The sequence below is a fragment of the Charadrius vociferus genome, unplaced genomic scaffold (assembly GCF_000708025.1).
Source record: "Charadrius vociferus isolate BGI_N301 unplaced genomic scaffold, ASM70802v2 scaffold153, whole genome shotgun sequence".
Lineage (NCBI taxonomy): Eukaryota > Metazoa > Chordata > Aves > Charadriiformes > Charadriidae > Charadrius > Charadrius vociferus.
Genome location: NW_009647939.1, coordinates 769,547 through 786,618, shown reverse-complemented (window position 1 = coordinate 786,618; position 17,072 = coordinate 769,547). Strand labels below are relative to the sequence as shown.

Below are 17,072 nucleotides of genomic sequence, written 5' to 3'. Positions count from 1 at the left end.
TAGTGAATATTAGATTTACTACATTTCCAACATTTGTCTCAGTTTTCTTTAGTTCTGATGGTACAAAATTGTTAGGGTCAGAAGGTACATATTTCCAGCTGATTGAATAATATTAAAAATTATCAAAAAAATAGTTGAGCTCTTATCAAAATTTTTATTTCTGCTGCCTAACTAGCAGTCTGCTTTGTTGCTGTGAATTCTGCTGTTACGGCTATACTGCACTAGTGAACATAGTAACCTACAAGATTATTCCTTATATAGAATAAATCCGATTTTAGTAACATGAGTAATATTTACTCACTTTCGGATGACTGAGTGAAAGCTTATATTCAGTGAGTGTTTGAAGTACCAAGCTACATGTTTCTATTTTTCCCTGAAAAAGAATAAACATTTTTGAACTTCCTAGTATTACTTAAATTAGATTCAAAAAAAGACACTGGAAGATCAGAATCAGACCCCCGGGTCTTCTGCTAGGCCATATGGGCACTTCCTCCTGGGTTCCTTAAATGTAAAGGGCACAGTCTGTTATAGAAAATGTGTTAATGAATGAACTGTACTTCCAAAGGAGACTATAGGTACTCTGTGTTGACACCTCCTTGTACTGCTGGCAAGAAAATTATTGATAGATATATTATTGGTCATTTCATTACTTCCTCAAACGAACTGTTTTTATATTAATTCCCCTATCATTTTACACATTCTCTTTTAAAACATCATTTGCACCTAACCATTTCTTGGCAGCCAATGGCTTTAGAGGTTGTAATCCTATTCTGCCTGAACATTTTTTTGAGAGGGGAGAAGTTGTCAGAGAGTCTCTGGGAAGAAAAATCAATGAAATGTTCATGATAAATGACATGTGTATTGATGTGTCAGCATACACATAACAAACATATTGCCTCAAAGTGTGAATCGGTTGTTTATGGCGTTTAATGTACTTGGAATACTGGTTCTGGAGAAAGGTCAAATTTTAACAGACTTTTTTTTTATCACTTATTTTAATAAGTGATAGCAGTGAATGGAATAGTGTGTCTGAGATTCCTTACATGTACAGAAGGAGAACAATTATTGTTCCCTATTGGAATTAGATGGTGATGAATATAGGACAGTCTTTAATAAGAAACATAAATTTTGTGCTAAATGTAACATGCAGAATATATTTGTTTTAGTAAATTGATGAGCCTCTGACTTGCTTTATTGAAATACTTTCTGTTAAACACCATCAAAGGCTAACTGTGGAAGAAAGTAGTTCTCAACTAGCTTTTTCCTGTGCTAAATTCAAGATAATTCCATGGTCAGGATATGTTTATCCTGCAGACAAATGAAAACAAGTTCAAGTATCAAACATACTTGACTTTACAATGGGCAGAAAAGAACACAAATATTTTTTCAGTGAGAAACTTTGAGGAGAAGCTTTTATTTAATTTTTAAATATCTGTATATCTAAAGCTATGTAAGATAAATTCTTCAGCACACTTTCCATGTTTTTTAACATACGGGATAATATAAATGTAAAAATTATTGCTTAGAAGTATTAGACTATCAAATGTTAGACAATTTTACATTAAAATTTCATCTGCAGATACCTGATTCATGGTCATAGATTCTTCTTGTATATCCCGTTATACAAAAATATACCGCAGCTGCTTTTAGAAACAGACATTTCATGGATTCAATGCAGGAACAATTAAGCGTATTTGGAATCTAAATATGGGTTTCTGGAAATTTGGAGGGCTTGGTCTTTTTGGTTCCTATTTCAAAAGTCCAGCATCATTACTTTTCCTCATTGTTAAAATGTGTGTTGTCAGTCACAATCAAGAATGGTTGCTGTCCGTGAAAGGTTGGAAATGCTCTGTACTGTGCTGAAAAGATATCATGCAGGACTTGCAATTACATTGTCAGGTGAAAAAAGTAGCAAAAGATTACATGTTGCAAAAGGCCTCTATAGGAATGCTGTTAAATCAGAATGCCAGTTAGTCATAAATTGTGATATAAAATTGGTTTGTAAACATTTTTCAGAACTTGTGTTTTACTTGTCCAGAAGTTGTACTGAATCAAATGTAGATAATGAGGGCTTTATTCGGTCTCACAATCAAAGCCTTGCAGTGGTGGCAGTATAGATGTTTATGGACATGATAACTCTAGGAAGAATACAGAAGCAGCAGCGTGCTATCCCTTTGAAAAAAAAAAAAAAAGTGCTTATTGGTAAGAATTATGTGGTTAAAAGATCTTGAGGTTTCAAACTATACTAGTTTTTTGATAACCCATGTGTTAAGTACGGAAATACACTAAAAAAGGTTCTTGAAATCCCCCAGTTTATATCCACAGGAAATCCAAAAAGCTTTTGTAACAGGTCATAAAAAGGATGCTAAAGTTAAGGACAGTTGTTTACATTCCCATTCACTGGGGGTTTATATGTTCCCATTTCTTTATTTCTACTTGTAAAAGCATAGACATCATTTTAACAGTCATGACCACTTTGTCGCTTTTTTATTGCAGTTATTACATGACTTACATCTGTGGAGGGGGCTAGTGATAAGCTTCCGCTGTGAACATGTATCTTCTGCCTTACCCAACAAAGATGTTGAAATTAAAATAGTTGGCATTGTCTGTTATCACCAGATTTTATCATAGAATGATAGAATAGTTTAGTTTGGAAAGGACCTTGAAGATCATCGAGTTCCAACCCCCCTGCCGTAGACAGAGACACCTCCCACTAGACCAGGTTGCCCAAGGCCACGTCCAGCCTGGCCTTGAACACCTCCAGGGATGGGGCCTCAACAACCTCTCTGGGCAACCTGTTCCAGTGCCTCACCACCCTCAAAGTGAACAATATCTTCCTAATGTTTAATCTAAACCTGCCCTCTTCCAGTTTAAAGCCATTCCCCCTCGTCCTATCACTACATGCCCTAGTAAAAAGTCCTTCCCCAGCTCTCCTGTAGGCCCCTTTAGGTACTGGAAGGCCGCTATAAGATCTCCCTGGAGCCTTCTCTTCTCCAGGCTGAACAGCCCCAGGTCTCTCAGCCTCTCCTCATAGGAGAGGCGCTCCAGCCCTCTGACCATCTTTGTGGCCCTCCTCTGGATCTGCTCCAACAGGTCCATGTTCTTATGTTAGGGGCCCCCCAGAGCTGGATGCAGTACTCCAGGTGGGGTCTCACGAGAGTGGAGTAGAGGGGCAGAATCACCTCCCTTGACCTGCTGGCCATAGTTCTTTTGATGCAGCCCAGGATACGGTTGGCCTTCTGAGCTGCGATTGCACATTGCCAGCTTATGCTGAGCTTCTCGTCAATAGTGAGCCACTAGTGATCTTTTAAAGAAATTTCTGGAAACCTTTCCTCATCATGATGATGTGGGGCTCTTTTCCTGTGTCATGTAGTACTTTTTGCTTCTTGTGGACAGTAAGAGTACTGCATTATAGGAAGAAGAAAAGTGTCTGTGATAGGAAAAAAAATCGTATTCTTTTCGAAGGGAGACAGAGAAGAAGAGTGATCACTTGTGAGATGTACAATGGAAACTCTATACAGAAGCAATTCTTTTACAAATCCAAGTTCCACCCAACAAGAAGAGAAGCTGTAGGCCACATATAAGAGGTGAAATGACATTCCAGATACAAAAGCAAAAATGTGCCTTGAAATGTTAAGTACCATTGAAGCAGTGAATCAATACTCCAATAAATCAATATTCTGATATTCAATATTGTCATACCACTTTCTAATATCTAGAGAAGTATATAACAAAGAACTCTTAGCGAATAAAAGGACCAAAAAAACCCTCAGTAATGAAAACATGCATTTGTTTTACCTGGAAAAGTGCATTAACATGAGTTGATAAGGAGCTCACAAAAATACGGAGATTAAATCCCTTTGAAACAATGATCTCTGCAGTTCTTGATAATGCGTGGTAGTGTGTTCTTTTCAGTTTCTTCAGAATGAAACAACTTTTTCACCTGAAATAGAAGCCATTGGACAGTAGCTAACCTGTTTTCTTTCCACAGTCTTATAAATTTCTCAGCAAATTAGCTTCAAAGACATCAAAACCAAAAATGTGTGAAAGATTTTTGGAAGGATGGGATAAAAGGAAGCTGGTAAATTAATTATCTCTCCTTGAACTTTTCCATATAAATTTTTTTTCCCCTAATCAGAATCTAATTGAGTAAGTAATCAAGTCCCTAACATAAAATTTTCCGTTGTTGATTTTACATGGCTCACAAATACTACATTAGAAAGTCACACATTTATTTTTATCTTCACAATATTATTTAGGAAGAGCAAAGGAGAAAGAAGTAATTTAGAATATCACATGTGTACACTGCAGAGGTTTTTTTCCAGAGCTTAAAAATGAATACGCTATCGTAAGATTTTTCATAGAGTAAACAGCATTTGCTGTAGCACTGTCAGACAAACAAGCAAACAAATAAATCATACTTTTCATAAGAGTTTGAGTAATATTACACTTACTGCTCTGTGCTCCAGTGAGCTATTTTTATCGCTCCTGTTAATAGCGGGAGAAGCTATATACGTGGAGATCACACATAATGTGGAATTCATTGATCAGGGTTTTAGAGAACTAATAGTTCTTTCTCGTTTGGAAAAATCTGCAGTAATCCTTAGGTTGGTGTTACTGTTTGGTAAGGGCAGATATCTATTTCTTTTTTGGAAGACCCTGTTACAATGGATATGTACCCTGTTTTTCCCTCTGTATTGCATATGGAAAGGAAAAGCAGAGTTTTATTCTCTCTTTGTGCCTATAAAAAACCCCCAAAAATAAACCTGCAATGAGAGTAGCTTGACTGAGCAAGCACCAGAAATGAAGGTCAAGAGCATATGTAGAAAGTCTGCAGAAACAGTGCAGGGAAATAAAAGCTGTGTCTTTACTCCATCGTTGTCTCAAATGTGCAATATTTTCCAGAGAGGAATAGCTTTTCACTGCTTCAGTGAAGTTCCAAGCCCCAAACTCTTGCATATTTTGGTGTTTTCAGAGAGTATGTGCACTTACCATTTTCCTGACCTTGACCTTTTCAATGTCCGAAGCAAACATTTTTTCGTATGAAAATGGGCTTGCTTCTCCAGATAATGCAAGTTATGATATTGGTATCTAGGACTACTTTTTCCATCTTTGAGGTTTAATGCCTCTGTGGCTGTGTAGCTGAAGAGTAAGGCATTTACAAACGTAGCAGTGTCTTAGCAATCTAAGTAAATTAGAAGTTTGGAAGGCCTGTGCCAGACAATAGTAATGAACTGAAGCACACTTGTTGTATGCTTGTGGCCATTTATAGGAAAGGCAAGATTTTTAGAAGTACTTTATACTGGCATAGCACCTCCTTATTGTAATTTCATAACAACAAACTGAAACAAAACATTTTTCTTCCAGTGGTGATGTAACATGGTCAGGGCTTCTTTTAGTAACAGTGCATCAGCAAAGCATTTGGATTCAAACTTAGTAATGTTTATGGTCCTTCTACATCAATCTAGAAATCTAAGTTATTACCACAATTACAGATTTATTGATTGTAAAGTGAGTTTTTGGTGACAGTGATTGTGAGGAGATGCTGAAAACTGAAGGCCACTCAATTTAATAAATTTGTCTAGAGAGCATGAAAGAGTTTTCTGCATGGCTTAGTTACATATGACATCAAAGGGGAGAGAGGAGTCATATATTGCCAGAGCAGAATGCTATGAAGTAATATAACATCGACACATGCACTGATTACTTGTTCATACCTATTGAAGCCAGACTTTTGGCTACCGTACTAACAAATCTAGCAGAAATCTGTCCTAGATCTTGAGAATTATTTGGCTGAATGGAACAGTGAGGCATTAATTCAGAATCTAATTTTCATCTCTCATAGTTTAATTTACTTTTTCTTTTTCTTCTTATTAATGCTGTTTTTCTGATAGCATGGAAAAGATGAGTTTTTAAATGTTCTAAAATCCTATAGATGTCCAGGAATAATTTTTTAACGGCTTCAGAAATCCATCCCTTCCCACTTTCTCTGGGAATTGCAAAGTTCAGCATTGTCTAAGGATATCACAGCTGGATATACTGGTTTGGGGCTTTTAAAATCTGAATTGTTTTCTTATTTCTGGATAAATTTTGTAGTTCAAGTCTGTGACATGATCAGACAGGAACTCAGATTGCTCCTCTTTGAAAGACAGATAATAATGCTTGCCCTCAAAGTAGATTGCGAGATCTAAAAAAGTAGAAGTTCTGTAACTGAGACCTTTTATGATTTTCCTTACTTAGTCAGAAGTGAAGGCGATATAGAATCGTTTTGGTCGGAAAAGACCTTTATGATCATGAGGTCCAACCATTAACTTAGCACTGCCAAGTCCACCACTAAACAATGCCCCTAAGAACCACGTCTACCCATCTTTTAAATCCCTCCAGGGATGGTGATTCACCCCCTCCCCTGGCCAGCCTCTTCCAATGCTTGACAACCATTTCAGTGAATAATTTTTTCCTAATATCCAACATAAACTTCCCCTGGTGCAACTTGAGGCCATTTCCTCTTGTCCTATCACTTGTTACTTGGGAGAAGAGACTGACACCCACCATGCTACAACCTCCTTTGGGGTAATTGTAAAGAGCAATAAGGTCTCCCCTAAGTCTCCTTTTCTCCACTTCCAATGCTTGACAACCATTTCAGTGAATAATTTTTTCCTAATATCCAACATAAACTTCCCCTGGTGCAACTTGAGGCCATTTCCTCTTGTCCTATCACTTGTTACTTGGGAGAAGAGACTGACACCCACCATGCTACAACCTCCTTTGGGGTAATTGTAAAGAGCAATAAGGTCTCCCCTAAGTCTCCTTTTCTCCACACAAAACAACCCCAGTTCCCTCAGCCACTCCTCATAAGACTTGGGCTCTAAACTTTTTACCAGCTTTGTTGCCCTTCTTTGGACACCCTCCAGCACCTCAATGTCTTTCTTGTAGTGAGTGGCCCAAAACTGAACACAGTATTCAAGGTGAGGCGTCACTAGTGCTGAGTACAGGGGGACAATCACTTCCCTAGTCCTACTGGCCACACTATTTCTGACACAAGCCAGGATGCTGTTGGCCTTCTTGGCCGTGGGTCACCTTCCCCGTCACTCTTCCCAAAGCCTGTAGTGTTTCATGGGGTTGTTGTGACTCAAGTGCAGGACTTGGCCTTGTTGAGTCTCATAAAATTGTCCTCGGCCCATTGATCCAGCCTGTTCAGATCCCTTTGTGGAGCCTTCCTACCCTCAAGCATATCACCGCTCCCACCCAACTTGGTGTCGCCTGCAACTTACTGAGGGTGCACTCGATCCCCTTGTCCAGATCATTGATAAAGATATTAAACAGAACTGGCTCCAATATTGAGTCCTGGAGAACACCACTTGTGACCAGCCGCCAACTGGATTTTCCTCCATTCACCAAAACTCTTGGGCCCGGCAATCCAGTCATTTTTTCAGCCAGGGAAGAGTATGCCTGTCTAAGGCAGGAGCAGCCAGTTTATACCGGAGAGTGCTGTGGGAAACAGCTGTCAAGACTTTACTAAAATCTAGGTAGACAACGTCCATAGCCTTTCTGTCATCTGCTAAGCGGGCAGCCTTGTCCTAGAAGGAGATCAGGTTAGTCAAGCAGGACCTACCATTCATAAACCCGTTCTGACTGGGCCTGATGACCTGGTTGTCTTGTATGTACTCCATGATGGCACTCAAGATGATCTGCTCCATAACCTTCCCCGGCACTGAGGTCAGACTGACAGGCCTGTAGTTCCTCTGATTCTCCTTTGGGAACTTCTTCTAGAAGGGCATCACATTTTCTAACTTCCAGTTAATTTTGACCTCCCCGGTAAGACAGGACTGCTGATAAATGATGGAAAGTGGGTTGGCGAGTACTTTGGCCAGCTCCCTCGGGTGGATCCTATCTGGCCCCATAGATTTGCCTTTCAGCACTGCCTCCTGAGGGACTCTGTCAACCAGGCTCCTAAAGAGCACAAAGTCTGACCTCTGGAGGTCCAAGGTAGCAGTTCTGCTAACCTCCCTCTACTTCTCCAAGAATCAAAAACTGTCATTTCATGATCTCTGTGCCCAAGATGGCCTCCAGCTGTCACATCACCCACTGTTCCTTCTCTGCTCAGAAGCAACAGGTCCAGCAAGGCACCTTCCCTAGTTGGCTCCCTCACCAACTGTTTCAGGAAGTTATCTTCCACACACTCCAGGAACCTCCTAGACTGCTTCCTCTCTGCTGTATTGTATTTACAGCAGACATCTGGTAAGTTGAAGTCCCCCATGAAAATAAGGGCTAGGGATTGTGAGACTTCTCCCAGTTGCTTATAGCATATTTTGTCTGCCTCTTCATCCTGGTTCCGCAGTCTACAGCAGACTCCCACCATCATATCTGGCTTGTTGGCCTACCCCCTGATTCTTACCCATAAACAATCAACCCTGTCATCACCATCATTAAGCTTTAGACAGTCAAAACACTCCCTGATATACAGGACTACCCCACTGCCTCTCCTTCCTTGCCTGTCCCTTCTGAAGATTTTATAGCCATCCATTGCAGCACTCCAGTTGTGCGAGTCATCCCACTGTGTTTCCATGATGGCAACTATATCATAGTTTTCCAGCTGCATAACGGCTTCCAGCTCCTCATGTTTGTTTCCTATGCTGTGTGTGTTGGTGTAGATGCACTTCAGTTGGGCTATTGATCCCACCACCTCTTTTCAGGGAGAAGCCCTAATTCCTACGTGACGATTGTCAGGTGCTTCCATGGTTTCTAACACATCAATAACCCTTGTGTCTTTGCTGCTGCATGGATCTCCATCCCCTACCTCCACTGAGATATCCAAAGGACCTCACTAGCACACCGTCCCTCAAATATTGGCATGTCACCCCAGGCTTATCTCTAGTGAGCCTGGTTTTATCCCTTTCCCCTTGTGATATTACAGTCAAGCACTTATCTTACACTAATATCTCATGGCCATTCTGCATAAGTATCACTGTAGATGAGCATATCATGGGTTAAAGGTGGTGTGCTTCCACTCTGAAACAACTCTTCTGGCTATAGAGAGTACTGAGGAATGAGAAGTCGTTTTGTTTACTGTTTAAAAATAATACTTTTTCAAGTAAGACACAAACAAAAAGACCAACTTAATTTCAGACATGTTTTAGAGTAATGGTTCAATGACCTATAGTCATTTAGCTCTGGGATCTGCAAGCAAGTATATTTACATAATTATAGTTTTAGATAACTTTGGTTAGCATGTTCTGCAACAGGATGACTGTCCAGCTCTTTAAAATCTGTAAAACAAATATGCTTTCTAAATCTTAGTTTCTTGAAAAAATAGTAGTTTCTATGCTCATCATAGCACTTGCCCAAATAAAAGGTGTCTGAAATGAAAGCTTACTGCTGTGAAGAGAGTTCAGATGAAAACTTCAGCAGAGTGGAAGTATTTTTCTTCTGTATCGATTTAGACACATAGTACACTGAAAGTACAATTTTGGATTCTATTTGTCTTGAAAATATATAGTGTTCTTTGAAAAGAAAACAACAGTTTTTTACATAAATGTTTATTGTGTTGGTTTAGGTTTCCATTTTCTATTTTTCTTGACATTCACTGGAGTCCTTTTGTAGAAAATAGGAGCTAATGTTGACCACTTGTATCAGCTTTAGTACACCTGATGCTATTTCAGATGTGATTGCTTATGCACCTGCTTACGTCTGCCATTACCTAGTCTCCCCAAAAGCATCAGCAAAGGAGTGGACTTCAGATAAGCACATCTTGCAAGAACAGATGTTTGCATGCTGTAGTGTTATACTATGAAGTTAATACTGTTTCAGTTGTGTTTTTCCTGGATGATTGCAATCCAATTATTTTTTTCTATCTCAGAAAACCCATTCAGCAGATGGAGGCAATTGCAATTCTGTATTTTCTTCCTCTGCTTGACAAGGGTGTGAAATAGCTTCTTCTCGATTTGTGGGCACTGCTATGGATAACACAGTTATCTCCTGGGCTAATGATTCCCTCTGAGAATTCCATCAAAAGGTGTGACATTGCCCAGAGCAGTATATTTCATTAAAACATATTTTATAGCTCAGCCCAAAGGAAGCAAGTCTGCGGCAAATCTGAGGATGCCGTAACTGCATAGGCACAATGAACATTTTGGTAGTATCAGCTAGACTTGGATTTTGCAGTGTGCACCATTCAGAATAATATTATATGCGGTTTTTACTACTGCTAAGTGATTGTATCATTTCTTTTAAATTACATGTTGTGTCTACATAAACATCAAAGGAAGTCAACATGATTGCAGTTCTTATTAGAGAGAAGTCTAAAATATTTTGCACTCAGTGTTTTAGTGTTCTACTGTTAATTCTTTATACATATCTACCTTTTAATGTTTTTAGTGAAGCATTAAATAGTTCTGTGTAACAAAAGTGAAGTAACATGTGTGCATTCTTTTTTAACATATTCTCCTATGCTTTACTAAAGCTCATGGTTCATGTTGTTTGGGAATAATTTTGTCATTACTCTAGGTTGGGCACACATTGGTAGACTTTGCTGTGGTAGTGTTGTGCTGGCGCCCTCTTGTTTGGTTAAACTGATTGGCAATGACAACAGAATTGAGAAGAGGAGGTTCTGCTGCTCTACTTGAAAAAACGTGCTGGTCCGCAAACAAAAGTCAATACTTTATTCAAAAGATAGAATGGTGATGTCACTACCAGAACTCAGGTTTTGCTTTTGGAATTCTGTGCATATTATTTTTATTGCTTATAATTTGTCAACAATAAGTTCTAAGTTAATTCTATGCAGTTATTTAAAAATAATTTAAGTTTATATGTACATAACCACTTCTACTCTGATTAAGTTCATTAGGTTAGTGCAACAGTTCTTGATTTTTTCAAATCAGCTTCAGATTTGAATTTAGCACATGTATAGGAATCTCTTAATAAAATTTTGTTTTCAACAGAACAGCATGTATCTTATATCCAGATTTAAGAATTTACTGGTAGTCCAATTAAAATACTGTAAAAGACATTACTAGTCCCCTTAAAATGCAGCCCACACAACACACCAAGAATCCATATTTTTCAGTTAAAGCAAACAGGGGGAACCACTCGCACAATTCAATCACTAATAGACAACTCTTCTACTTTATAACTGCCCTTCTTATCCAGGCTTCTTTGTCGTTCTTCTGGTCGTTCATGGTTTCCTGGTCACAACTTATCTATCTTCCTTAGGCAAGCACAGGGGAGCGTGGCAATCACTGAGAGATGTAAGCATCCCACATTCCTAGCAGGAGCGGGGTGTTGGCTCCTTCCTCTTTTTTTTTATTGGTTTTGTAGTACTTAATGATGTGCTGCTTTCCCATTTGTCCCTGCTTCTATACTGTTTGGTAGTTTCTGCCTATTTGTGGTCATTTGCTTGACTTTTGACAAGGATGTATGCTTAAATGTTTGGATGTATGATGTGGCTAAGCATTAGTTAAGTGAAAGACGTATGAAGATGAAGTGTAGTGAATAAGGCCGTTAGCTAAGCGGTAGCCACCTGACCATTTGGTTTTGCAATTAGGTTTTAGCCACCTGATCACTTTGGAGTTACTAGCAGTTACAATACAGTATTAGCTGGGCAATAAACCTACAATCTGTGCATTCATTTTACAGCAGTTCATATTCTGGTGCATAAAATTATAAGTATTTCAAGACTCGTAGTATCAAAATTAATGTAAGAATGTAAAGGAAACTCATTAACTGAAAAGTTTAGTATACCTCTTCAAATTACCTTTGGGTAACGTAGCCCTTCTGCAGTATGTGCAGGAAAACTACAAGAAAGTTAAGCGCTTAAATAGACTGATAGAAGAAAAATGTTTAAGTCTTAGCAAAACAAGGACACCTTGGTTGCTATTCTGCTAAATCGGTCATATGCTACTGATATAGGCTAGTTAAAGATTGAGGAACCGTCATAAATCATCCTGAATCCAACCTGTTATTAAAAATGTCAAGAAGTGGAGCCCACTGGGTTGATAAAGGTGACATTCCAGATATGCTCTTCAGCTGTTATTTTCAGTTTCTTCTTGCCCTAAAAATTCAGAGAAATAAAGACAGGAATAATGCCCAACAGGGGATGAAAATTAAATACTTTCTGGCAGCTTCTGGTTGTGGACAGATTCAGAATATTTAACAGATATGTTCTTGTTAGGAGCATAACTAAATCAGCAGTGATAAATAATGTTTTCAGAAGCCAGCCCAACACTTAGGATAGAAACCGCATTTGCACAAGGAGTTCAGAAACCTTCACTGGCTGGAAGTTGGGGGGATCAGAGATGGTGCCATCAGGGAGCAGCAGAGTTGGGCAGATCCCTGGGGCTGGGGCACTGGGGACTCCCCCAGGTGGGTCACGGCAGGGCCAGCCAGGAGCAGGGCAGGAAGGAGCCACTGGGGCAGCCCCAGCCCCGGGCATTGGGCAGCTCCCTGAGGATGGGGACAGGCTGAGGCTGGGGACAGGACGTGATCCCTCAGGTGGGCCTGGCTCAGTGGGGCCTATGGGCATGCAGGGCAGGGCTCTGGGGAGCTGGATACCGGCCCCACTGCAGCGTCGCTGGAGCAGGGGCTGGTGGCCCTGCGGAGGCTGCAATGAGGTCCTGAGCCGTGGGCAGGGTTGGGGGACCACTGGGGAGCTAGGGAGGGCTAAGTGGTAAGTGCAAGCTGTGTTATTCTCTAGTGGTTAACTAAGCAAAGTATTGGTCTGCAAAGTTATTTTTAAAATAGGGTTTGGGGTCTAAGGTGACATTGCTTAGAGAAGCAACTTGAAACAATTTAAGAAGGAAAAAAAAGAAGCTTCTTTAAGTAGCAGTTAAAACATTAGTATCACAGATCAATATATAATCATTAGATGAGGTGGGACTGTCAGAAACTAAGACCTCCTGAAAGACGTTTTCAGTAATGTTTTCATAGTCATAGTTAAAACCTCTAGTACAGAAATCCAAAAGCTGTGTTCTAACGTTTGGCATATTTTCCTTGTATTTCTTTTCAATGCTCATCTCAACATTATGAGTAATCATGTTTCAGTTTGTCATGCATTTGTATTTCTTTTTAAATTAAGAGACTCCCACAATGTTCCAACTTTCTGTCCCTGACTGGCACAGTAGGGGAAAAAATAACACCGCATTTTGTGTTTATCTAAGCTATTTATTCACATTACTACAGCATGTGAGTGTCTCATCTTACACTAGTTGTTGGCAGAGGCGGTGGCATCTCATTGACATGAAATATCCACACCCTTTCTAGGGATCTGGGTTGAGATGACATCCCCAGGCCACACAAGTTAGGTCTGAACTGATGAACAGAACATGGGTTGGCTTGAATCTGCATTGCTTAGTGGCATCTCCTTCTTTGTCAAATTAATCTGAAAGAGAAATAGTTACAGCAGTCCCAAGTAGAGAAAGTCCACTATTGTCCAGCTAGATTTTGCTCCCTTGCTGTTTTTATAAATCGTTACAGACGCAGCTGCAGAAATACAGTCTCCCAAACCATGTATTTGTAACCTAAGTGGTGAATCACCTTTATTCAACTTAGGAATGCTTTTATGGAATAAACCACCTGTTGTGGAGATGATTTCATAGTACGCAGGGAAAAGAAAGAAACGCACCATGCTCAGGGACATGAATCTTTCATTAATCTGGTAGGCATTGTCTTAAGCAGGGATTCCCAGGGGCTCTCTTCAGCAAAACACATATTGCAAATAAACATTTGAGAGAAGCCTTGATATTTTTCTACTTAGGCCAATTTGTACTGAGATGGAAGTATTAAAGAACAAAAACTGTTACTTAATCTTTACTTTACAGAAAAAACGAAATGTAAACCAACTGACAAAGGAAAGACCCTTTTGTTATGCAGTAGAAGTGCTATGCAAAATCCTCCTATGTGAATTTAAAATTCAGTGTTAGAAATTAAAAAGCATAAATTGAAGTGTTATATTTAAAACAATATAATAAATATCAGGGAGTAGGGAAGCAGGAACTTCTCAGCTTTCTCGTTTTCAGTTCTTGCCTTACAACTGCAGTGTAAAAGACCCGGTTGCAAATTGAAGGCTTTCAGTGTTTATTACCAGATAATTTTCTTCTAATGATATTCCTGCCTGCATTTATTAATTGAAGTGTCTTGGGTAACATGATGTTTAGCAGGAATAACATATAATTTGTTGGCCGGGCAGTCAGCTGAGAATCTTTTGTGTTTCTTAACTTTTTTAGTTGTTAGATGTAAAAGCCCTCTGACTCAAAATGTAACTGGATTTTCTTCACTGATGACAAGTACAAATAGTTGTTTCTTCACAACAAAAAATGTCAAATGTTATTATTTTTTCTGAATGTTCCATGCATTTTGTGCTATCACAGTGAATTTCTGAATGTCTCTTTCTGCAGCATGGTATTAGAATGCCATGTCTATGTTAATATTTGGGTTTTTTGAAGAAAGCTTACTTCTTAAATTCTACAGCTGTTCTTTATTCCATTGGTTTCTTACCTATCTATGTAATCAATTTCTTAATTGGTTCATAATTTCATAATCCTAGTTATGAGTACAGTGATTTTTGCTGGGATCTCTTTGTGGTATACCTGAAGAAGCTTTTACATATATGCATGCAGAGTTAACAGGAGAGAATGAGGATGGAGATTCTTCTGATCTTTTTCAGTTTGGGATGGTTTTAACTTGAGTTCCTCATAGCTTCATAAACTCAGCAAATTTGTCATTTTCCTGGGCATAAGAACTTTCTCCTGGGTTTCTTGTTGGTTTGTTGTTTTGGTTTTTTTTCCCATAAATTCAAGACAGTCTTTCTGAGGCAAATGTTAACATTTGCAAACATTAACACTTAGGAATCATTTTATCAAAAAAGGAATCTGCAGCAAGAGGAAAAACAATTCTGATTGTTTCTGGAAAATTAGAATACCGGAATACCTACTATTCTTGGTTTTAGGAATAAATCACTTCAGAGAACATTTTGACTTCATAGGAAGTTTGGGTCCTTGGCATTTTACATTGAGTGAATTATTCCTTTGTTAATATAATACTGTATTATTCTGAGGATAAGAAAAGAAGTAACCAGGATTTTGCCCATCACTGCTCTAAAGGAAAGGTGTGAGATTGTCCTGGTGTCCTATAAAGGCAAAGCCAAGCAAACAGACCCTTTTTCGGCTTTTTTCTTTCTTACATTTTCAAAATAAAAATAAGTGGGTCCACAGTGGTGACCCAGTTGGGTTTTTTTTTGGTTGTTCGGTCAGATCTTCTTGTGGCTCAAATAAGTATATGGTGCATTGACTGAAGTTACACTGAAGTTTATATGAGCTGACAATCTCAATTTTATTAGACTTCCCCCTCCCAGCTGCCCCTACAGGACAAGATATAAATTATATGTGACACCATAATTTCATAGAGTTAATGCACAAGATGAAAAATGCCACCAACCCCCATATGCTTACTCCTTTTCCTCAGATTCCATGCAGAAACTGAGTAATGCCACCTTGCAGATATTGAGAGATAGTCAGGACAGTGGGATAAGAATGAGTGAGTTCTTAAAATTAGAAAGTTTCCCTCCTGATTTAACATCACACTATAACTGCACAATACCTAAGGCTGCATTCGTTTCTGCATTATCACTTTGTTCTCATTGTGCACCTCAATAAATACATTCCGTTCTCAAAGTAATTTTAAAGAAAAAAACCACAAAGCTTCTCAATCTATGAAAAAATCATCCATCCTTCTCAGAGAACATGTTAATTTTTAATCTAAGAGGTAATTCTTTAAAGTCAAGTTAGCTGTTTCGTGTTATCTCTTAATACACAAGGTTACATAGTGACTTTTCCTTCCGCCTGCCCTCAATAAATATAAAATTTATTCCACTCAAGGAGGGGTATAATATAATTAATGTATATTTTATAGCACAGAGTGTATGTTAGGAACAATGAAAATGCTGGAAGTATCAGCCAAAGTTAATTAGTTCATTATAAATAATTTAAATACAAGCAAATTAGGTGATTTCCTATCAAACTTTCTAAAACAACTAAACAAACCCCAGAGAAAATGGCTGTGTTTTGTTGAGGGATAGAGTAATCCTGGACAGACATCTGTCACTGCCACACTACGCAGTTTCCTTTTGCAGTAAATGATGTTGTCCTTGGGCCGTAGGAGATAATATAGGTGGTGGGACTGAACTACAGTCATTGAAGCAAACAATCCTCAGTGTGACTGCTTCAGGCTTAGTGTTTAAGGCAAAGTTTCTAGCAATGAGTGCTGTAAGATAACCACTAGAAAGACTAAAGCCAAGCCAAGATACAATAAAAACCACCCCAGTTACTAGACTGTTATTGACTTAGGAAGTTTTCTAGGATGCATGTAGAACCCAAGACTTCCCAGCTTAAAAAATGGACTATGCTGGGTCAAAATGACCCTGAACAAAGCGATTGACTTGCCAGAAATAGCACATGAGGAATTATGCAAGAGGTGGGAAGGTTAAAAACTAAGTAGAACAGTGCTAACAGAAATATTGTATTTTTATATCTTATGTGCAATAACCTTTAATGAAATGTAATATGTTGTTTTATATGATTTTATGTGTATATATTCTACAGCTGCACTCCAATTCCGACAAAGGTGATGGATCAGTCAAATACATTCTTACTGGAGAAGGGGCGGGGACTATATTTATTATTGATGACACGACTGGAGACATCCATTCAACCAAAAGCCTAGATCGAGAGCAGAAGACACACTATGTGCTTCATGCCCAAGCTATTGATAGACGGACAAACAAGCCACTCGAGCCTGAATCTGAATTTATTATCAAAGTGCAGGATATCAACGACAATGCACCAAAATTTACAGATGGACCATACATTGTTACTGTGCCAGAGATGTCTGAAATGGGTAAGGAAAACAAATTGTTCTATTCAATAATCTTTTAACAGGTGAAAATGCCCCATATCTTTGACAAAGTTATGACACCTTATTGTATCGTTGATTGTGTGTAAAAGATGTTACAGCTGAAAAGAGATGATAAGAAAGTATCAAATGCAACCTTGTATGTTACTTGGGACATTCATAATAAAGAAACA

General features: G+C 38.8%; 1 protein-coding gene across 1 annotated transcript in view; it reads left to right on the top strand.

Moving 5' to 3' along the window:
- Nucleotides 1-17,072, top strand: part of CDH18 (cadherin 18, type 2) — a 173,665-nt gene that overhangs the window by 23,933 nt on the left and 132,660 nt on the right. The window contains exon 2 of the mRNA XM_009883161.1: nt 16,590-16,884. Coding sequence (XP_009881463.1) covers nt 16,590-16,884 — 295 coding nt within the window. The remainder of the gene's footprint in view (nt 1-16,589; nt 16,885-17,072) is intronic.